Source organism: Coloeus monedula (assembly GCF_965178545.1).
Source record: "Coloeus monedula genome assembly, chromosome: Z".
In the NCBI taxonomy this organism is placed as follows: domain Eukaryota; kingdom Metazoa; phylum Chordata; class Aves; order Passeriformes; family Corvidae; genus Coloeus; species Coloeus monedula.
The window spans coordinates 61,452,071-61,477,049 of NC_138822.1; the positions used below are offsets into that span (position 1 = coordinate 61,452,071).

General features: G+C 39.1%; 1 protein-coding gene across 2 annotated transcripts in view; it reads right to left on the reverse strand.

Moving 5' to 3' along the window:
* AP3B1 (adaptor related protein complex 3 subunit beta 1) overlaps positions 1–24,979 on the reverse strand; it is a 164,166-nt gene that overhangs the window by 20,103 nt on the left and 119,084 nt on the right. For both annotated transcript variants that reach the window (XM_082301503.1, XM_082301502.1), the window contains exons 23-24: positions 12,799–13,030; positions 9,849–9,933 (exon numbers count right to left, since the gene is read on the reverse strand). In XM_082301503.1, the coding sequence (XP_082157629.1) occupies positions 9,849–9,933; positions 12,799–13,030 (317 nt within the window). The remainder of the gene's footprint in view (positions 1–9,848; positions 9,934–12,798; positions 13,031–24,979) is intronic.

The window sequence follows — 24,979 nt, forward strand, 5'->3', positions numbered from 1 at the left end:
AATAAAACTGGACATCTATGCTTTTTTGAGAACTGCTATTTAGTAAACATACGGGGGAACAATCCCTTCAAACTTGCTAGTACTTCCTTTATAAAGAATCATTTATTAAGTGCTGCTTTAAAAAGCTAACAAATTCAAACTTTTTTCCCCCTGTACTACTTTAAATGCCATCCATCTCTAAAGTCATTATTATAATAAAAGACCAGGGATTGTTTGATTGGCTAGCCTGATTAAGTGCACAGTAAAATAAGCAAGAAGTATTTTTTTCTTTAACTTTTTCTTTGAAAAGTGATTAAGAACTCAATCAGTTTAAGAGCTGATGGAAGGGTCTTTAATCAACTGCCTCATTAATTTTTTGCTGTTCATACCTACTACTTGGACTATAAGACTAACACTTTCAACAATACTTTCACTGACACTGTTCAACTTATTGTTCACCAATGTTACGTTTCATATTTAAGCAAGATGTGCTCTACATAATTCAGCATGAAACAGTAAACCATTTTGTGTACAATGATTTACATCCTACATTGACTGGAGATGCCATTTGTACATAAACTTGACTGATCACATCAATTATTAGATTGCTTTAATGCTTATAACAGTATTTTCACAATATGAAGGAATAAAAGCATGATTACAGCTTGGGTTTTTTATGTCTGTAACTGCTCAAGAGGACCACTTGACACTGTTAACAAACAGTTATGCTGTTTGTTGATGTTTGTTGATGCTTGTTGATGCTGTTAACAAACACGCCACTTCCATTTCCTCTAGTGAATAAATAGATAATATATGTTCTTTGATAAAACATGAACTCTTCATAGCCTACAAACAGAAATTCTGATTGCTAGTTTTTCTTCAAAACCACTTTGTTCTTAATTTCACTTCAGTCACCATCTGGGTTACTTTGCATTACTTTAATTCCAGCGTACTTCAGTAAATTTCTTTCTCACCTAGCAAAAGTTACCCCTCCTTACAGATTCTCTTTACCAGACACTTCACAGATTAAATATACAGTTTTCGTTTATTGATCTGCATCTCTTTTATTAAATCTTTATATTAGAGAGCTCATAATATCTAATTTAACAAAAGTTACTTCATAATTCCATAGAACCACAAAACAATTCAGAAGGGGCATTAGGAATTCACCTGGTTCTACCTGTTGCCTAAGTAAGGGCCACCTTAGCCCGCTTTGCTCATGGCCTTGTCCATTTGAGCTCTGAGTATCTCCAAGATGAAGATTTCATCAGATATCAAATGGAGAAGTTTGAGAATAAAATTGAGGCTTGCAACACAACTACTTAACTTCCCCCAATACCTAGGGAACTAAATTTCAGTGTATTTAACTTATTCATTTATATTTTCGAGACTATAATTAGTATAAAGGATGCTTAAACAACAAACTACATTAACTTCTAAAAATCTGCTGGAGAACGGGTCCAAGCTGCACTGAAGCATCTCTCAAGTGGTGTGTCTTTCACTTTCCTGGAAAATCAAGGTGAAGAAGCTTACTGGAAAAAATACCCAAAGGTTCTCAGACCAACAGAATGTGTTTTAAGGTTTCAAAAATGAAAGACTGCATTTTCTGGTATCAGCAAGTGCAGCTGGTAAGTTACAGCCTTAGAGGGACATGAATACTTAATGAAAAGTCCTTAGAAGAAGCTCTAAAAGGATCAAACAGTTGGGGATGTCTGACAACAGTACCATGCCAATAGTAGTGCTGGGGTCCCTCCCCTGCCGTGTATCCCTGGCAGAGGGGCCCTGAGGGCACAGACACGGGGTTTCCCTGCCCCTGCTCAGCCTCGTTCCCATGGGTTGGTTTGTGTTCCCTGCGCGGGCAGAAGGACCCTCGGGTCCCGTGACTGAGCAGTTCCTCGGCAGAGCCCCGGCCATGGGGCTGGGGAAATAAACATCTCTGAGACATCTACCAAGAATCTGTCCACATACATATTTCCTTTCCACGGGACTCCTGGTTTGATAAATGCGTGTTACAGTAATGCCTACTGTAACAAATGGTGGAGAATTGCTGGCAAGACACTGATCCCTAAGGACAGGAAATTCCTGAGTAAAAACCACTCTAGATCTCTCTCTTCTCACCTTGGTTTGGATATTCTCTCAGGACTATGGAAGAATCGTGGGAAATGGGGCTCTCTGAGCCACAGAAAAAAATGTATCTAGAAGTTAAAGGAATCCTTGAACAACAAAACAAGAAAGTATTGGAACCGGGAGATCTAGAACATTTCTTTAACTGGCTTTTCAAAAATTTCTTCTATATTTCTTGAGATTTACTTTTTGATATTAGTCCTCCTGGAGTTCCTCTGGCTTGTCACGGGTGTTTTTGGCACGAGATCTTGTTGGAGATGAAGGATCAAACGGAACATGCATTAGTGATTGAACCCTTGTGTGGATCCCTCGTGGTCAGTGAAGCTATTCAGGAGCATTTATACAGTCCCATTACCCCTAAAGCAGAAGATCATACTAATCCTGTGGCCGAGACCGCGCGGCCGCCATCCCAGGAGCACATGACTGCAGCCGTGCCGGCGGAGGTGCCTGCGCTGGATGCGCCCGGCCCCCTCGGGAGCGCGCGCCTTATCGCGGACCCCATCCCTGTCTCGGGGTCCCCGGCCACGCGACCGCGAGTGAGGGAGCGACGCCGCAGGCGCCGCGGGTGCCGTGGGCCACGAGCAGCCAGGAACCGGCATCGGCGTGGCAGCCCGCTCTGAGCACACGGCTCGGAGAGCCCTGCGGAGGGAGAAGCGGCGGTTCCCACAATGACACGAGAAGCCGCGCAGCGCAGCGCCAGAACGGGGCCGCTCTCAAAGCAGCGTGGAGTTGGCGGAGCGGAACCGCTCACAGGGCACGGAGCCAGCGGCGATGGCAACGCGGGGCCGCGCAGAGCCCAGACACGCCGGAGCAGCGCCGCTCGGAGAGCGCGGAGCAGCCGCAACGCGGGGGCCCGGCCGAGACGTCGGAGTCGGCGAGGCGGCGGCCATGGGGGATCAGCAGCCACGATGAACACGCAAGCACGTGATAGGAGAAGTTACAGCAATGAAAATCACAGGAACTGTGAAATGGTACAATGTAAAAAACAACTACGGATTTATAACACAAGATGATACAGGGGGAGATCTATTCATCCATAGAACTGCCATTAAAAGGAATAACCCTAAAAATTACCTGCAAAGTGTAGGAGATGGGGAAGTTGTACAATTTGATATAGTGCAAGGAAAGAACGGTTTACAAGCAGCGAATGTTACTGGGCCTGGAGGTAATCCAGTCAAAGGCAGCCATTATGCACAAAATTATAAACAATATCCATTCCAGCAGCTTCCCTACCCACAACTTACTTCCCCCTTTTACCCTATACCCAATATGTACCCTTTCCTAAGTTTACCCCATCCCCAGTTTATTCCTAATCTGGTTTTCACCCCATGGTTTCCCTATACAATTCCATTTCCCTACAATTCCTCTCTGATGCTGAGGGGGGATGAAAAGGGGGAGGGAAGAAATTAAACCCTCTCCTGCCTCAGTTTCCCCACAAAGCATGCCCGGAGAGTTCTGTCTCCCTTCTGTCAGCCCTAAGATGTTCCAGAGAATCTGTTTGGACATTTAAAGACTCAGGAGGGTGGCTTGTTTTATTTTGAAACTGTTCTTGTTATGTTTATCCAGTTGTTTTCATTCTCCTTTTATTAAAATAAACGGGTGAGATGTTGGGTCCCTCCCCTGCCATGTAGCCCTGGCAGAGGGGCCCTGAGGGCACAGGCACGGGGTTTCCCTGCCCCTGCTCAGCCTCGTTCCCATGGGTTGGTTTGTGTTCCCTGCGCGGGCAGAAGGACCCTCGGGTCCCGTGACTGGAACAGTTCCTGGGCAGAGCCCCGGCCATGCGGCTGGGGAAATAAACATCTCTGAAACATCTACCAAGAATCTGTCCATATATATATTTCCTTTCCACGGGACTCCTGGTTTGATAAATGCGTGTTACAGTAATCCCCACTGTGACAAATTAGTAACTTGCAAAATCTGTTATGTATTTAATTGTGAACTTATGGGCAAATAATATTAGAAATTGTTACTCTTACTTATTCCTTAAAAACTATTAAACTGTACATATTGTATTTTTAAGACTTACATCACTTCCACGATTCAATTTCAAGGATCACATGAATTTATCTTCTGATGCACATATCACGATGAACAAATGAGAGACAATAATGCTCCCATAGGAACAAAGGGAGACTTACTAGCTCCATGATAAATGACACTGCAAGACTAACATTCAACCCTTTAGAAGATGCACAGTTTAAAGTTTTCTGTAGATATCTGCAGATGGAGTGGGAGCAGCTAGCACCTGTCATTTGAAACCCTTGGCTATTCTCCCTCTCTTCTCTCAGTTTGTTGGTTTTTGGTTTTTTGGGTTTTTTTTAAGAATTGGCTCTGCAGGGTTCCTAGTAAAGAAGTTTTCTACCATAACAGAAGACTTGAGAACAGTGATGGCAAAATCTTCTTCAAAACTAAAGTAAATACTAACACTTGTGAATGAGTTCTATTAAAATTCCACAACAGCAGTGGTGAAGTCTTAATTTCCAAGGTTTTAATAAATTATTACTTTAAATAGACTGGGGAATATTCTTCTTGCTCTTTATACTATCCTTTTTTGTTTCACTCCCAGCAGCAGCTGAATATATCTATCCCAAACCAGCACGCTACTTTTGTCTTGTACTCACAAAAATCTCCACAAATGATCAAAAGAACATAAGAGGAAGAGCAACACTGAGGGAGAATTAAGTTCCTGCAAAATAAAACATGGAATAGAGAAGTATTGGAGACTTGATTCATAGTCTTGCTGAAGAAAGGAAAGGACTGCATCCTGCTTTTACAGGAAAAAAAGGCCAAAGCAATAGAACAAATGAAAGCAGTTGTACATGTCCAGCCTTGTTTATTCCAGGTCAGTTATTTATCTTGGCATAATTGTGTTCTGGAATAGGGCCAACTGACTACTTTAGAGTAATGAAATAAAGAGAAGAGTACCAGATTGCTTGTCTTACATCTACAAGCAACTTGGTGATCTGCTGACAAAGCACTAGGGAAGAAAACAGCAAGAAAAAAGTGAAAATGCAAGTGACAGTGATGTGAAGACAGTCCTGCATCTCTAACATTAGCTTTTAATATATTCCATAACATATCTCACTACATAATTTTAATCAGATGCTTTTGTGCAAGCATCTACACCTGAATGCATGCTTGCACTCAACAAAAACACTGACTGCTACCCAACCGACCCTCTTAATTTACTCCGCTTTGCAGGTAGAAGTTCTGCTTGGGAAGATTTCTACATGAACACAGAGTGAAGCAAGTGAATTTCATGCTGCAAAAAATCTCTTCCTTTGAAAATAAAATTTAGAGCAAAAGCTTCTACAGTAAGACGGAAGCCACAGAGAACAAATTGAACAAAGTTTTCAAATCTCATTCACAGAATTTACTTCATTTAAGAAATTGCTAGATTCTTTCAGCTATACCAAACTTCTGGAGTAATCAGCAAAATGTTTTCTTTATATAATACAGAACAGATTAAGTGAACAGTTTTTTCTATCAGCATAACAACTGTAGAAGAGTATGTATTCTCCTCTTCACAAGGAGAGGGTCCTTCTGATGACACTGGGACATAAGAAATGCCAATATAAGGTAAACAGTTAAAAGCCTCTGTCATATGTCATGCTAAATTCCAATTATCTAATTATTCTGAAAATGAATGGAAGGCACAGAAGCTGTTGCTTTCATTTGATTTCTCTTTCTTCTTGGGAGCTCTGATTGTATTCTTTGTACTTAAACCTTGAGAAAACTAGGGAGAGAGATGCATGGCATGGACATCTCCCCTACGCCAGTTTCAAAGAAAGCTAAACAACTCCCTATATACTTTTCAAAAGAACAGAAAAAAAGAGAGAACACATTCTCCATAAATTAATTTTATGTTTAGAACTGTGTTTCTTTCACGGTTTTGGGAACAGCCAATATAATCTGGAAAGAGGGGATGAAAAGAATAAGAAAGAAGAAGTAAAGACAAGCTCTCTTCTCCAGCTTTCAATGTTGTAAAAGGACAGACATCTCCCCTTTGCCTTTAGTTATTCGTCAGATACCTACAAGAAATCTGAGGTTTGCCTACTGAGTTTTACAAACACAGACAGGAATTCATAATGCTAAATACATATACACAAAATAGAATAAGGGCATGTATATGCTGGAACTCTCTGTCTGTATAACCTTCCTTGTCTTCCATCTCAAGGGATTCAAATATTTTCATTCCAAGGATCTATGGCCAAATTCTGACATGGCAAAGCTCCCAGATCTTTGTTCAGACATCTCAAAAAACTAGTAAGCTGAGAGAAAGACTTGAGAATATCTGAAAAGTAGAGACATGCAAGACAATAAAGATAACATAAGAGACAGTGGTAGGACTGTTGAAATGGTGAACACTAGGAGCTCACAGATTCAAGAAAGAACACACCAATGTGGAAAGCTTTAAAATCTGACATGGGGAAAAAAAAAAGAAGTAATGCCACAGTCAGTGCAATATTGCAGATAGTCTGTTATATCAAGGATCCATTCCAACCTTTCCTCTGCTCACCTGATGCCTACCTGCTTACCTAAGGCTCAGGTCTCGTACTTGGATGGTGAATATACTAAAATTTAACTAGAATTCAACAAGCTAGCAACCTACATTGCAGGTGAGTTAGCCAATAACAAACTGCTTTAAACTTCTAAGCTGTGTATATCCTGCTTGCAAAATGAGAACAAAGTAACAAAAAACCAGAATAACACTCAAAAAATCTTTTAAAAGACCAAGTTCCTCCATTTATTCCTCTTTAACTTTCTGCTTGAGAGGCATTATCATGCAGAACACCAGTGTGGCTGAAATAGCTGCCTCTGCAAGGAGGTGGCACAAGAAAAATAACAATGAAGAGATGTTCTCCTTACAAGTACATACTGTGAACATCCTAATACACATTCTAAATAAACGCATTAGGCACAGTTTTCAAGTTAAGGCACTTCACCTCATTTTAATTAGATGTGTGATCTTGGTAAGGGTGCTTACAAAAAATAGTATTTGAGAGGGAGGTCTGTCAAAGCTCATTCCTTCAAACCTCTATAATGCAGTTTCTCCTTCATTGTCCTTGACTTGTACAACAAATTCAGAAAAAGATCTAAATATTGTATGACTCATGTTATTTTTTTTTTCTTTATACAGTTTGTATTTATCGAACCACTAGTACAACAGCACATCCTTAAGCAGAAGGGTAGTGTTTGCTATGCAAAACACACAGTCCATGATTGGCATCTAAGACCAATTGATCTACCCATTACCACTATGTCCCTACCCCCACAAGCTTTACTACAAAGCTATTGATTTAAACACTGCCGATCGGTTTCCATTTTCTGATTTTGGGCAGGCCAATTAAGAAAGTGAGTAATTGTGATTACACTGCTTCAGGATCAATTACATTTGATGCAAGATAAAGTGCTCCTCTAAGAACAACGTAAAGAAAATTGTTATGATCGGGAGCACTTTACTGCTGAACATGCTTCTAGCAAAAACACAAAATAACGGACAACATCTTTCATAGAGATATGTTAATAGGAAATATGAGAATATCATCACCTTTGTGTGCACAGTATTTCAACTATGTTTTGACAAACTTCTAGAAGTCATTCCTTCTTTTGGATAAAAGCTTTTTAAAAAGTATGACAAGTTACAAAGGCTGTAGCCGAGTTCTTTGAGACATTGCTCCCAAAAAATCACACTGCACAATCTCTTCAGCGATACTGAAGATCAGTAGGATTTTGAACAAAATATATTTTCAGAGTAAAATAGCAAATTCAATGCAAAGAATACTTTACCTATTTTTATACTATTTTCTAGGAACTAATGGCAAAGAAACAAGGCCCTATCAATTAGCAAAGGAACAAAGTAAGCAATTCCTATCCTTAATTTAATTTTAAACTTAGCTTGAGCGCTTTGTCATTGGACTCACATTGTCTAAATCATTAAAATGAATACACCACTGAGGTCTGAGGCAAATCTATTTACAGTGATGTTACTCATAGTCTGGTTGGTGTTCAGGAATATTGATCTGTCTTGTTTGTCTAATAGGAAAATAATAAACAATTACTAGGCAATGTTGGAGAAAGTAATCAGTTTTTATATATCACTAATACAGCAGACCTCCCAAAACATAAAGGTGATGATCTGCATAAAATCAATGTGTTATGCTACATTGCTTATCCTCATCACTGCTAAGATACTTAGCAATAAATGGTGTAAGTTAAAAATCAAATCATTGCTAGACTGAAAATACATATTTAAAAGAAAAATATCTGCTTTATTTAAAGAAGAATGTTCCTGCTTGATAAGCTGAGCGTATTATATTTTATAAAACTCAAAATATATTTGGGAAAAGAGAGTCTATAATTTTGAAGTAATTTTGAAATTGCACTGCCTAAAAGGGAACCTCCTTCCCAAAAAAATATCAGGCAACAGTTCAAAGCTGTTTCCAGATTCCAGCAAACAGCATACAGACCGGCTGTAACAACGTGATGTGCATAAACTACATGCTGCAGACATTTTGCCTGGAGTACAAATATGTGTAAACTGACTATGCAGGAGCATCCATTGTACAGGGAAAGACTGGGGAAATGGACAGAAAAAAATCCAATAGCAAAACCCCCTTGCCCCTAAAACAAGAAATGTTATTTTAGCAGTGGTACTTTAGGAGTCACTTGGGTACATGTCTATTATTAGATTTTCATGATATTATTATTTTCATCTTCAATAACCTGTAAGTTGAACAAGCTGTGCTTAGTAGCAGTATGCTAAAATTGCTACAGAAATTTTCTAAAGGAAGAAGTACAGGACTTTCACAAAGGGTTTCCCTGAAAGTGAAATGCAGCTATGTGAATGTCCATTCAATATCCCTTTTTGTGCTGCATATTGAAAGCAGTGCTTCTTGCAATAAAACACGTAAAAACCCCATTATTTCACAATATGTTAAAAAGAAAAAAATTGTGCAGATCTGTAAAGTGCTTTTGCACAGTTTCAAAGAGTATATAAACCTGAAAAGCTCCTAAAAGAAGCTGTAGAGTTTTCTCCCATCCACTCTTTCCCAATGTTGGGACATTGTTACTGTAAATTACCAAGGTTTCAAATGCTAGTTTGTAACACAATTCTCACTGGGTGAATGGGTTCCCTGTTAGCCTGGAATGCAGAAGGAGGACCTTGCACACACCAATAATGAGCACCGAAAGTGTACATCAGGCATGTTAGTTCGGATTTAGTTGGCCAGCCAGTTACTTGGTTTCATTTTCACTATTCAATTAAAAGAATCTACAGCACGAGAAATAAACTTCTTTGGCTGGGAAATTCTGGGGTTGTTTTCAGGCAATCATGTTACAACAACCACAAACAGCCATAATAAACATTCAGGTTAGTAAAATTGCTCACACTATGTGCCATTTTGACTTGCCATTTCTTACAAGGAAGAACACACACAAAACACTACAGAAGAACAGTCAGACATGACTGCTCCTTTCAAGATGGTGTTAATAAGAAGACTCACAAGAAGAGTGGGACAAAAAAATAAAGCTTCTAAAAGTAAAACTGAACACTAGTAATGTGCTCTCTAAAACATCTAATGTTTCTCTAAAAACATCTTGGATATACATCATGCTGTAAGTTTTGTTTAATTCTTTGAATATTTCAAAAAACAGCGAGCCTGCTGCTGCCACAGAGACTTCCAATAAACACTACTTTTGCCTTCCAGGAGCAAAAAATTACCCTCCCCCCGCCAAGAACTTACCATAACTGGAAACTGGCTGTCTGGGTAGAATCACAGAAGTCAATACCCATTGTAGCAGTAAAGGATCCTCCAGGCTCAAGGCACTCTGCAGGAAGAGATTTTTAACACGTCAAGTACCCACGCAAAGCAACAGAAGACCTCAGGTGCAACTCCCCAAACTTCACATAATTATAACCCCCAAAAACCTCTGTAAGAAAAAATCCAATAGTTGCAGTTTTATTACAAGTAGGTATCACCCAAATGTCACACTTGCATGTGTAAGTGTCCTGAATCCCATCTCTCACCCAGTTAATGCACATGAAATGTTGCCATTTCAGTCTTACAGCCCCATCAACTAAATAAGGCTTTGTATCAGAAAAGCGAGGAAAATTATTTATAGAAAAAATATTGATGTGACATCCTTTTAATTGTGTATAGATATAGCACTGAGATTTCATTTTCAATAACAGTGGTTTGCAGATTTAGTTAGTAAATAGCAAAACACAACAAATTAATAAATTCTTAATTAATACACACAGTAATGGAAAATAAGTTGAACTTAAAACTATTTCATAATTACTGTGGTTTACTCATCTCTCAATATTCCACTTGCGTTAGTTGGAAGGGAGAAGAAAGAATGTGAACGCTAAATGGACGATCACTCTGTGCCATACAAGCAGTGCAGACTGAGACACTCTTGACAGTTTATCAAGAGACATACTCAGATTCTCAGCCAAATCACTACACCGTTTCCTTAATGCTGTAGAGATAAAGCTTTCTTTAAAGGCTTTTCCTTGTAAGCTCTTTCTTTACATAAGTAAAAAGAAGCACTGAAGTAGACTTTGTCTTCTCAAGATTACAACAAAGAGCTGCAAGCACAGTTAAAAGAGAGGAATTCAAATAAAAAGGATTGGGCAGGCAGAAAAATATCTGATTTCCAGATTATTCATAATGTATCTGATACTTTTCAGGAACTGAAAGTAGACAGCTGCTACATGACAAAATGTATCAAAATTTAACTAAATCCAGGTTAAGTTTGTAAAAATACTGAAAACATGGAGTTGATGCTGCTGGCAAAGTCTAAACTAACACCAGGAAGTGAATAGAAAACAAAGTATTTCAAGGAGCCTGTGTAAAGCACTGAAAGATTACAGGTTACAGCTCAAATACAGAATAAACTTTACCAAAGTCTTTGAGCTTAATGTTTTCAAAGGGACTTTCAAACACACTTAGCAACAAGAAAATGTTGTGCACAGGGACTTGGGTGAAATAATTTGAACCATTTCTACTGGGAGAATCAGGACAATTGCCAACAGTAATTTCAGTGACTGAGGCAAAACTAGACTTACACTCCAGTAGGAATACCTGTCTACAGTGACACTTCTCCTGTTGGGTCTGCTGGGTAAATTATAGGACATGTTTTCCAAATGCTGGAAACATAAAATGTAGTAGGAACAGGGTATATAGGCTTAGTTCTGGATAAAGTGACAAAGAATACAGAAAATTTGCATTCTAGCAAGAAAAAAAAAATTTTTTTGGAAGAACTACGGATCATGGATAGCTTATTTCTGCAGAAGAAACCAACAGCTTTCCAGGACAGATACCACAATGTCTTTCTTGGGGAAATAAATACCTGGAAGGGTAGGATTGTTTTGCGGAGCTCAAGGAACCTGAAGTGGATAATTTATTAATTCCACCTTTTTTCCCCCATGTTTTTATGGGAGACAAGTGAATGCTACTTTTAACTGACTATTAATTGTCAATTAAATTGTTATTGTGGGTATGGTATCTCCTGATCTGATTTATAGTATTACTAGATCTCTACTTGTAAGCCTTTGTGCTTTATTTCTTCAAATGTTTACAGGCAGGGATACAAAATAAAGCTCGTGGGCAAAACTAACTTGACTTCGTAATTCTGAGCTGGACTTATTTTGAGGAATAAGCAGCACAAAGTTCACTTAAATAAAAACTAATAGAGTTTTAAAAGTAATTGCTGATAAAGTATGTATCATTACCAAGATGCAAACTATTATTATTATTATTAATTTTAACCGTGAAATAAACTATAGCACTGGACAATTGTTTCTGTAGCTATTTGGTGTAAAACTGTCTAATCTTTCAAATGTTAAAAAAAAAGTATTTCAATAGCTTAGAGCCATTTAATACAAACAGCTTAGCTACTTACAACGAACTCTATTTCACTATTGGGTTTTAAGAACATGTTCCTGTATTCTTCTGTTGTGATACATATTCACATAATAATGTAGGTCACTGAAGGAGAAGAATTTGTATTATGAAACAGAAACACTTGCTCCTTCCGACTACACCACAATATCCTAAAATAAAAGCTGCTGAGAAAAGAAAGCAGGTTGTGTACACAGGCACTACTTTTGAAAAAAACTTGCTGTGATCTGTGCTCTTTCTCAGGTTTTATACTCTTGTCCACAAACAGAAATTTAGCCAAAAACCATCCTGATCAGAAGATAGAAAGTAAAACTAGGTCAGGTCTGACTATACACTGCTTTTTATTTAGTCTAAGCAGACACCCTCTGTGGAACTATGGTACATACAAGATAAATTAAAATGTACACTTCCACTTTACTGCCATAAGATGACATGGGAAAAAATGACAGTGTTCTGAGCCACTGATACAAATAATACATCTACAGATTTATTTAAAACTTGGTAAGAAAATAATTGTGAATATAAAAGCCAAAACCTCATTCTTAATAGTAGCCCATAATAGCCAGTCTAGACTAAGACAGTAGGAGAATCGAAGTTTGTAGGGATGCAGAAAGATTTTATCCCATCAAGTGGATAGTTGCATGAGTGAGTGTGTGTGTGTATACCTAACCCCCATCTGCCACACACACATATATGAGTATACATGTAACTATGCAAAACCACTTTCCTGTATTTGAAATTCTGCTGGAGATTACCATAAAGATCTTTTAACATAGGATATGGTTACCTATTGGATTAAACTCATGCATCCTCATGCCTGGAGGTAACTTCTTCTCCCCAATGTGAATATTCTCTATCTTCTGATCAGTTGTGTTTGTTACTGTCACTTGCACAGGTACCATATGATCACCAAAAATGCCTGGTTGTCTTGAGAAGTGATAACGAGCTGCTAATCCTTTCCCACTCATTCGATGAAGCAGTTCATGTGTTTTTGTTGGCACTGAGACTTGCGTAGCCACCTGTTAAGTACAACACAACAGTTGGCAAATGCTGCAAGAACAGTAAAAACAACAATTGAATATTGCACTTTTCACTCAGCTAGAGCACCTGCTTTCGAGTTCGAATTTTAGTGAACATAAAGGACACATTCAAATGCATAAACAAATTGCAGTAATAGATACTAGATAACAGAGCCTAAAAACATTTCTGGTGCTGAAAATAACTTTGTTGTATCCATCTCACTTTCCACTATAAATCTGTTTTCAAATTTTTTAGCTTTACAGTTAGCTATTAAATCATAGATATTTTTAAGAGTTACAGTTAAATAGTTACATTTTTTCCAAAAAGAAACATTCTGTGCATCAGAACCCAAGGGTATTCCCAAGCTCATTGTGTAATGTGAAATACAGTGAGAAATTGTCTTCTGTTTCTCTTGCTAAAACCACAAAAAATGTTGCCTAACAATTACACTGGTGAAATAGTAAAAACATAGTTATATAGAGCAGAAGGATGCTGACACTTTTAAAATAGTCTTGCTGCTAAAAGCAATAAGAGAAATCCCAAGGATGCTTGGATCCATTCTATCCGGCAGAAATAGCAAGAAAGAAAAACATTCAGTGTGCAAACAAATTCCCAGACACTACTGACAAGGAAATCATGAGCTCAAAAGTACAAAAGTCAGGCATACGCAGAAACATGCAGACAAGTGAATTTGAATTCTTCACACAAGTTTTAAGGAAAGATTAGGGTTACTTTAAATCATATTTATAAAATAATGACCTCTGCGACATCACATGACCAGATTTACAGCTAATGCAAAATTAATGGAAAAGGTGTAATTTGTATGGACCTTCACAGTTACTGAAAATTCAAAACATCTTTGAATAGAAGTCTCAAACTTCCACAGATTAATAGTCTGCTTAGTTTTCTAGAAATATAACTGACAAGGTCAAACTCTCAAAAAAAACTCAGCTGTCATGAAATAATGAAGGAAGTACTTTGAATAATGAATATCTTATTGGTACACAGAAAGAGACAATAACAGTAAGAGGTTATTAGCAGTCAAATTAGCATGTTAGTTAAACCATTGCTCAAGTAATGAACAAAATTAAAGTCTTAAGAGGGAATTTAAACCTTATTTTTAATTTTAAGCTTAGCCTCTACCTTTGAATATTTAATTCAATTTGAGCAGGACATGCATAATAGAATAATTATTTCATGAAATGGTTCTCCCATTTTACATTAACATGTTTAGGATATATGTTTAATTCATGTTAACACAAGTATTTTGAAGTACACTAGCTTCTTTGTGTTAACTTATGGCTGGCTTTATTAATTAATTAATAGTAGTCAGAAGTCCACCATGTAGATACACAGAATCATAGAACCATTAAGGTTGGAAAAGACCTCTAAGATCTGTGTCCAGCTGTTAAGCCAGCCCTGCCATCTTCAGTAAACCATGTTCCCAGGTGTCACACTCACATGCTTTCTGAAGACTCCCAAGAATTCTACCACTTCCCTGGACAACCTGTTCCAATGGTTGGTAATTCTTTCAGTGAAGAAATTTTTTCATAATACCCAACCTAAAACTCCCCTGGCACAACTTGAAGCCATTTCCTCTTGTTCTGTTATTTATCTGGGAGATGAGGTCAACCCCCACCTGGCTACACCCTCCTTTCAGGCAGTTGTAGAGTGTGAGGTCACTCCTGAGCCTCCTTTTCTCCAGGATAAAAACCCCCAGCTCCCTCAGCTGTTCCTCATAGTATGCTCCAAAGCCTTCACCAGCTCCATGTCCCTTTTCTGGACTCGCTCCAGCAACAGAACAACCTTCCTGAACTACGGGGCCCAAAACTGGACACAGGCTTTGAGCTGTGGCCTCACCAGTGGTGACCTGACCAGTGCTGAGTGCAGGGGGACAATCCCTGCCCTGGTCCTGATGGCCACACCACTGCTGATCCAGGCCAGGATGCCATTTGCCCTCTTGGCCACCTGGGCACACTCTGGCCCACGTTCAGTCGCTGTCACCAGCACCCCCAGGTCCTTTTCCTGTGGGCAGCTTTGCAGCCACTCTGCCCCAGCCTGTGGCACTGCCTGGGGTTGTTGTGACCCAAGAGCAGGACCTGGCACTGGGCCTTGTTGAACCTCACACCACTGGCCTCAGCCTTTTTGGACCTTTGCCTTTTACAAACCTGTGCTGGCTGGGCCAGATCCCCTGGTTGTCCTGCATGTGCTGCGTGATGGCACCCAGGATGAGCTGCTCCAAAATGCATAGACATAGAGAAAAAAACTCTCACTATACTTAAATTGTAGCACCAATTCAAGTTTTACTGAATCCTTTCTGTGATTTCTAGAGATTTTAATCTATGCCCCCCTTCAGCATTACTTCTTGTTTCAGTAATAATTTCATTTGTGAGCCCATTCACTTCTATTTCCAACTTCATACTATACATAGCAACAGAAACACAAAGGACACTCAGAATAATGACATTATGTTTAAGTCATCTTTCTTCCTACAGAACATTAATTTTCACTTGCATTTAATGTGGCAGTACTAGAAATAAATAAAACATATGTATGTTGAACAAAGCAATTTAATTCTGGAAAATAGGGGTTTTCAAAGCCTTGCCTTGCCTTGCCTTGCTAGCAAGGATTTTGAGCTGACAGAGGCTGATGTGACTGTAATGTGATGTATTTAACAGCGGCATCAGTCTGGCAAACAGTTCTTTGTTTTAATTCCAAAATTTTTTATGCAGTTGCAAAAAAATCCATGGGGCAGATACCTGCAATCACTCTGGGGTTAAAATAAAACCACACAGAGTTAACAGAACAAGAACCATCCACTAACCAGGAGATAATCTCCTACAAATCTTACACAGCATATGTTTAAATAATAGAAGTCATTTGTGTACCTTTGGACGGTTTATGAAAATAACCAATCAATTCTGCAGACACAACATTATTTCTAAAGGAAATCTATGTGACTCATGATGCCTGCAGATACACAGAGACAAACCACACATATTTTATCAGTTTATTACAGTAAGCAAATAAGCGTGGAATGAGAGTGCACATAACTGTCTACTTAACGCTTACTGAAACATTTATAAGAGCTGTTATCTCCCTAATAACAGACAGACAGTGTGCAATTTTAGAGAGGAGAAAAGCTTCATATTTTTTAACACTTCACTAAAAAGTAACTGAAGAGTGTAAAATGAAAAATACTCTGTGCAGTTAGCTGGTAATGGACCATATTATCAACTCAAGTTAGATTTATAGGATACAAACTAGTCACTAATAGTTATTTTATGACAGAGCGTGTCTGCTTTTTGGGGTTTAGACTATTAAGATTAAACTTGCAAAACTTTTTTTTATACAGCTGTTTAGAAAGACAGTAAAAAAAATTAAAATACTGACTGCCCTCCCACCCCATTTTGACTGAAAGCAACCACATGTAGGGACTCCACAGTGATACCGTATAGTTACACTGCCTTGGTACCAGTCAGACTGGCCAAAAGACTGACTGCACATGTTGAAAGATAATTCATCACCTTAAAAGAACTGCAAGTATTTTTAAACTAGTTCTTGTATAAGAACAAGAGCAACATTAGGATTCTGCCCCCCTCCCCCCCACTTTTAATCATGGGGAAAAAATGTGAAAAGTGTAAGATCACTGATAGTAGTAGTTCTGGCTTTTCTTATCACAACTGAGCTGATTAGTCACAAACCACAGAATCCTCCCAACAGGAACATGTTTCTTTTTGCAAGCTCAGTAAGTCCTTATTAATTAAGCTTACATCAATACAAAAAACTATTTTCCATAATTATTTAAAATAAGAAGCACTACATGGCTTATTAAACCTACTACAGAAAACAGAGGTGGACATACACTCCTGTACGAAGTACCATAGAATCACCACAGAATCAGAATGGTTTGGGCTGGGAGGGACCTTAAAGAAGCATTGTTATTACCAATACGACCATTACTACAGACACAAAATTCTATTTGTTTTCTTTTGTATTTGTTCCTTAGTTTAAAAATTCTGCAATAATGAACACAGATTAATTCTTGATCCTAATTCATAAACATATATATATTTGGATAAAACATATATTATTGGGAAAAAATATTTGCTTCTAAGGATGATGAAAATTATAATTCTATTCCTCTAATTTACATCCTGTTAAAGCACACTACATCATTTAATCTAAGTAATCCTCCTACTGGCAATATCCATGACATAATCCAAGAATTACCTACTGAGCTGTGCGAGCTACAACCTCTCTCACACTCATGGTGAGGCTATGCTCCAGTAACTCTGCAACAGCTAAGAGGAGAAGGGCTATCACATAGCACAGCCACATTTACATGATCTTTCAACTGAAGCAATGAGAGCAACTTAACTATGATTTTATACTATTATAAGAAAGATGGAAAATCAGAAAAATAAAATTCAACTACTGGCAGGAAACACGATCTTTTGCACAATTAATAGTTATATATTACTCACAGTCCCAAGGCAATGTCTCCCTTTTACAGCTCTTACAAAAATAACTAATAATTCATAAAAAGGTAAAATAAAATGCAAGCAAAGAATGTCAGCATCCTAGTCTGCATTATTTCAAAAGGGTGTTGGAAATACCAACATTACAGCACCCCTAAATCACAATACTCTGGACTGCCAAAGTAATGATAGAATCCCTCCGACAGGGAGCAAGGAAACCAAACAAGCAAGCTAGCCCCTATTATGTACAATCTAAGAAAAGCAACTGGATACCATCATTCACTTTGGGCTAATTTATCTAGACATACAGACACTCAAGGACATCATGCTGAATTCTGGAAAACATTTTCCACCAAAGGTATGTTTAGTTGCTCTACATCTACTAAATACCTTCTAAAAGCCATGTCTGCTAGGAACGCCTTCAATTTCTAATATATCCTAACTCCCTTCTTTTTGCATTGTCACCAACTTTTAGGCTCTACACTTTCCTTAATTATTAACATGTCAATGAGGCTAATTGAAAATTACCATATTAATGATTGTACCTTTAAACTGTCAGTGATTTTAGACAATTTCAGACATTAGAATATGAGTTTCAAAAATTCTTACTTGATTTTCATATTGATAAATACTTTTTTCTCCAAAACCTTGCAAGGAAAATAAAAACCAAAAGAAATAAAACCCCAAACTGCTCAAATAGCTTCACTGATTTTTAAATCATCCAGAGATGAATCTCAAGCAAAAGACCACTTTTATTATGCTGCCCATAGTCTGCCTCTGTAAAGCGGCCAAAATTGTTTCTCTGCCTTTTTTTTTTACTGTAATATTTGTATGGTCTCAAATCATCCTTTCAAGAAGAATCATGTGCTCATTGAATGGCTTGGGTTGGAGTGGACCATAAAGATCATCAAGTTTTAACACCCCTGCCATGGGTAGCACGCCCTTCACTGGATCAGGTTGCTCAGAGCTCCATCCAGCCTGGCTTTGAACACTGCCAGGGATGGAGTATTCACAGCTTGACTGGACAACCTGCTCAGCATCCTCACAGAACAGAATTTCTTCCCAATATCTAATCTAAACCTGCCCTCTTTCAGTTTGAAGCCATCCCCCTTATCCTGTCACTACATGCTCTTGTAAAAAGTCCTTCTCCATCTTTCTGGTAGGCTGCCTTCAGGTACCAGAAGGCTGCAATTAAGTCACTCCAAAGCTCTCCCTTTTCCAACCTTTCCTCATAGGTGAGGTATTCCATTCCCCTCTATTCCTCTTGTTGACCTCCTCTGGACTCGCTCCAACATCTCCATGTCCTTCCCGTGCTGGGACCCCAGAGCTGGATGCAGCACTGCAGGTGGGGTCTCAGCAGAGCAGAGCAGAGGGGCAGAATCCCCTCCCTGGCCCTGCTGGCCGCGCTGCTTTGGATGCAGCCCAGGACACGTTTGGCTCTCTGGGCTCTGAGTGCCCATGGCTGGGTCATGTCCAGCCTCTCACCCACCAGCACCCCCAAGTCCTTCTGGGCAGGGCTGCTCTGAGCTGTCCATCCCCCAGCCTGTGTTGATACCAGGATTGCTCTGACCCAGGTGAAGCACCTTGCACTTTGCCTTGGTAAACTTAATGAGATTCCCATGGGCTCCCTCCTAGAACTTGTCCATGTGCCTCTGGCATCCTGTTCCTCAGGTGTAGCAACTGTACCACTTCACTTGGTATCATCTGCAAATTTGCAGAGGGTGCATTTGATCCCTCTGTCTATGTCATTAATTAAGCTATTAAATAACACTAGTGCCTGAGGGACACCACTTTGTCACTGATGTCCATCAGGACTCTCAGACACTGAACACCACCCTCTGGATGTGGCCATCCAAACACTTTCTTACCCATCTAACATTCCACTCATCAAATCCATCTCTCCAATTAGACAGAAGGGGAAGCAAAACAGGGAGAGCAGGAGGGCAGGATGAAGAGGGCCCAAAAAGGCAGGGGAATTCTACTTGTTCCCTTATCCCATTTCACCCCTGGATCCCATCTGATCCCCACACTGCACTTCATCCCAGTCTGCCCCCTTGTGTTGGTATTTCCATTACCCCAGCCTCCTCCCCTTATACCAGCTTCTCCCACTTGTGGTGAACTGTGTCAAAGACTTTACAGAAGTCCAGAAAAATGACATCTGAAACCCTTTCCCTGTCCACATATGCATCACTCCATCATAGAAAGCCACTAGCTTGGTCAGACAGGATTTGCCGTTCCTGCAAGCATGATGGCTGCTCCAAACCACTTTCCCGTCCCCCACATGCCTTAGCACAGCCTCCAGGAGGATCTGTTCCATCATCTTCCCAGGCACAGAGGTGAGGCTGACAGGTCAGTAGTTCCCAGGGTCTTCCTTTTGTCTCTTCTTGAAGATGGACACCATGTTTTCCATTTTCCAGTCACCTGGGACTTGCCCTGACTGCCCTGACTTTTCAAATGTCATGGAGAGTGGGTTGGCAACTACACCAGGACTCTGGGATGCATCTCCTTCAGGCTCCTCAGGTGGTCACACACTTCTCTTACAGCAGGAGGGACTTTGCTCTACCAGTCCTCACCCTGTTATCCATCCAGTCAAGAGGTGTGGGAAGAGTTTCCCATCCACGACTGAGACAAAAGCTGTTAAGCTGTTAAGTACTCAGCCTTCTCTTTGTCTGTTAACAGTTTTCCAGTGTTGTTTATCAGAGGGGGTACTCCTTCTTTGACCTTCCTTTCCTGGTTAACATACCTTTAGAAGCCCTTCCCATTATTCTTTGTGTCCCTTGCCAGCTTCAGTTCCAGTTTTGTTGTCTTGGCCTTCCTCACCCCCTCCTTACACAGCTGTGCTTCATCTCTAAACAGTTCCTAGGTCACTTGTCCCAGTTTCCACTGCCTGTGCATTTGCTTCTTTCCCTCAATTTTCACCAGCAAGTTCCTACTCAGCCATGCCTGTCTCTTGCCCTCCGTGTCTGATTCCTTGCTCCTGGGGATTGCCAGTTCTTACACTCTATGGCAGAGCTCCTCAAAGATCTGTCAGCTCTCTTCTACTCCCTTGTCCCTGAGGGCAGTCTGTCAAGGGATCCCACTGACTAGGTTCCCAAAGGACTGGAAGCTGCTTTCCTAAAGTTCAAGAGCCAACTTTTACTCCTTACCCAACCCATATCCCTCAGGACTGCACACTCCACCAGGGCATGATCCCTGCTGCCCAGGCTGCCTCCAGTCTTGGGTGTCCCAGTTAGCTCACCGGCACTGGTGACCAACAGATCCTGGAACACATTCCCTCTGGCAGGGCTGTCTATCACCTGGTCAGGAAGTTATCCTCCATGCATTCCAGGAGTCTCCTGGATTGCCTACAGCCCTCTGAGCTACTTTCCCAACAGCTGCTAGGGTGGCTGAGTTCCTCCCACAGGACAAGACCCTGCGGGCACAACACCTCCTGTGGCTGGAGCCAAGGTTTTGTCAGTGGCCTGCCCTTGGTCAGGCGGCTGTAGCAGACCCCAGCCACAGGCTTTCCACCTGCTCACAGATATAAGCTGTGAATCTAGGTATGATCAAAATCTTCCGTAGTACTAAATTATCAATATTTTAATACTTTTATACCCCTTAGATTTTTCTATGGTTTTCTTAAAACAGAATCAACTAGAGAGAATTACAGTTACTCTATATCAATAAAAAGTATTGCTCTTTGAGCATAAAATGACTATATGATAAAAAGGAACCAGAATTGGGCCTTAACGTGGAGTTCATGAACAGCAGAAAACTCCAGTAATTCCATACCAGACTAATCAAGAACTTTCAAAATGGAGCGTGCACCTGTTCTGTGTAACTGGGGAACATTGAGACAGCTTGCATTTTGCATAAATAATAGAGCCTAAAGCTTTGTATCACAATAACACCTGGTTTTATTTGAGATTTGGCATCTTTGCCTTTTTCTTCTGCTGAGCATAATGAATCACACGAATAATCCAATGAAAATATTAGTAAAATCTTTTAAAACAGCACATAAGAAAGAAGTTCAGTAGCAACAAAATGGGAATATTCCCATGATTAAGTTAGTTTTTAAAAAAGCATTAAAAAAGGGCTAAAGTCAGTCACGTAATTATGGGATACAAACCTTGGTATAAATTCAGAAGTATACATTCTCCCCCAGAAGGTCTGCTTCATTAGATCATTAGAGGACTACAAAAAGGGCTTTAACAGATACTAAGGAAAATTTTTTTTGCAATAATACTAACAGAAAATTCCTGCACTTAAACTGGTGAAATTCACATTTGTGCATGGGAGACCTCAAAATTTTCTATCCTTTTGTCCTGTGTATGCTTCTATGAGGTGAAAAGCAGATGGTCTGGTGGCTGATGCATATGTGAGACTTTCATGAAGCAGCATGAAACACTTAGTCATTAGGTGTCATTTTCAAGGAAAAGGCACTCTCCCAATACAAACCCAAGTAATTTACTTCAATTTTGTGATTCCATTCTTTCACTGACCACTAAACTGCAAAGTCTGAGGACTGCACTTTGGGACATGGTTTAGTGGTGGCCTCGGCAGCGTTAGGTTTGCAGCTGGACTCAATGATCTTTTCCAACCTCAATGATTCTTTGATTCTATGATTACCTGTAGTAGTTTAGGAGTTAGAAAAACAGAGTAAGGTGTCAGCCTCACCTTGCATCCTAATTATGAATTTGAAATAGTGGACATTGCTCAGAGGGATTAATATAGATTTTGGCATTGAGTCTAAATGACTTCAAAGAAGTTCCTACAAATGGTTTCTAGTATATTATTTTGATTTTTGGCACACAGCCAGCACTCTGGAGACCTCTAAAGTGAAAACATACTGAACTCTACTGGCCATAACGTATAATCTTACAGTTAGGTTTATACTGTAACAACTCCTGCATATTGGTTCCTTTCAACAGAAACATCTAGCTCAAATTCTTCCCCAGAAAAGGAAATCAGGTGTCAGGATAACTGTATAATATAATCAAAACACTTCTACACAGTATTACCCACAAGCCAATGTGCATTCTGCCTTTACTACACTATATTTGCAATCTACTACAGGTATTTATGAATGCCAAAATGTAAACTACATCTTTGCCACCTTCATACAACTATATCTGAATCCCATTCACTACATTGTTGTTGAAGAATGCAACATGTTATTTTGGCTTTTATCAGGATGATCCTAATGCACAGTAGACCCCTCACAAGGGCAAAAACCTGAAATAAGCACTGAACTCACTGCACATAGACATCTGCATCAGCACTTTCTCAATGCAGAAGAATCTCTGTGTGTACCACACTACATCTCCTATACATGATACTGATGTGCCAATTTTCTTCAAGTTTTATTTAATTACACACATAATATTTTAACCTAAACAAATCCATAGTCCTTAGACTGCAAAAAAATTACAGCTGGCCTGAGGCCATGCTAACATATAGTTTTTCTGTGTTTTGTTTTCCTTAAGCTTTGGTTTTCATCCTTAAAAAGCATGAAAAAAAATCATGCACTACAATTAGTAGTCTGTTAAGCAATGAAGAGATTTATTTATAACCAATTACTTTCAGTTCATTTGTTTAAATTTAAAAGCACATTTTTATTTTTTTGACTCAGAAACAAAATCTGTGGTGTCAAATGACATATTCATCCTTCACAAGGACCTTTATTCTCACACTCATAAGAAGATCACCACTTGATCCCATCCACACTGCTCAGAGCAATGTAAGCAACACCAAGGACAGCATGCTGCAGTCAAAAACCTCACCCTACAGATGTCTCTAATGAAGGCTCCACTGTACATACACAGACACTGAACGTATCCAGTAGCTGTGGCCATGGTTAAGACCCTTAATTATGTTGATGACTGATAGCAAATTAGGTAGGTAACTTTTTCTCATCTACTTTTGAAATTATCTTGGTACTACTAATGTAGAGTATTACTGCTACTATTGTCTAAGACTGCCACAGATTGTTACCTTACTGAGCATAAATGCAGCAGCAGGAAGACTGTAACAATGACTATTTATTAAAATTTAGTCCATTTAAAAACATCTTTTAGTACACAAATGTATTTCATAGTAGTTCAGATTTATGATTCACGTAGCAAGCACACATTCTAATGCTGCTGGAGTTACAAAGGTCCTTCAGTGTAAACATTAGAATGATTTTTGTACATTTTTTCATAAAACATTCCAAAGTAATAATAGTAAAGTATTACACAAACCTCCTTTTGCAGTCATGAATTCCTAAACTGCACTATGCAACTGAAAGATCTTTTTTAGAATTCTTAAAAATGTGCCTTTCCCCCATTCTTCTATCATCTTCAAATCAAGAACATAGATGCCAGAGACTAGAAACAACAAGCAACACTTGCAACCATATAAAGATGGAAATGTTTCTTAACGGAAGTGAACAAAAGTTAAAAATGAAAATTTTTATCAACTGCACAGAAACCAATATTAAGTACTAACATTCTAGAACTACTTTTTTAGTCTTAGTATGCCAAGGCCCTGTTCACGAAGCCATTAGGAGAAAAGCATGTAAAAATAAGGTGGAAGTCCGGACTAAAGCAAGCTTTTAAAAACTCATCTCTCTGATGACACAGTGTTTAATCATAGCACTGTTCAACAGCCTTTTAAAGAGTCTTCTTTCTGTCTCTCCAATGGCCTCCAGGGTCTATGGCACAAGAGGGCTGAATACATTTCCAAATCATTCTGATTTGAGAACACAATGGCACATTGCTTACCAACCTTTTTAAAAACAATTTCAACACGTTTGGAGGTGCATAATGGTGGGTATCCCCCTTCCTGCAACTGTTAGCAAGAACTTTTAGAGCACATTAAAATGCATCTGCATTGACATAATTTGAAAGATTCCAAGTCACCCTATTTTAACAGCTGCAATGTCCTTGAATTTACTTACCTTGTACTGCTAGCCTACAAGTCATGTGGCAACATACTACTAGTGCCCAACAGGGAAGATATGGCCTAGCAGCAGTAACATCTCTCCACTGGTGGAGTTAGCCCCATGCTTAGCTTTTACCTTCAATGACCCAATATTTATTTTTTTGAAAAAGTTTTATTCTTAACATTTTTGCATAAAAATATCAGTATTATAATTTGAACACCAGGTGCTTCATTCCATGTCATGGTGACTCTTCAAGTAAAAGTGACAAGATGCAGTCCTACATGCATCAACCAAAACCTGGTTATTTACTTTTTCAAGTATGCCAAGCTAAAAGAAATTAAAAATTTCAGAGATCAAGACATTTTATTAGTTAAAAAGTATTTACTTCTATTTGCATCTATATTTAACAAGTAGAATTTAATTTCAAGGCTTACAGAGTCTCTGGATAGTTAAATATATGTGGAACTGGAATGGCATAATTTAAAATGATAAAGAACCCCTATGGTTTTTGAGAGTCATTCCTCAGTACAAAAATCCAATGCAATAATCAGTCATTTAAAAAA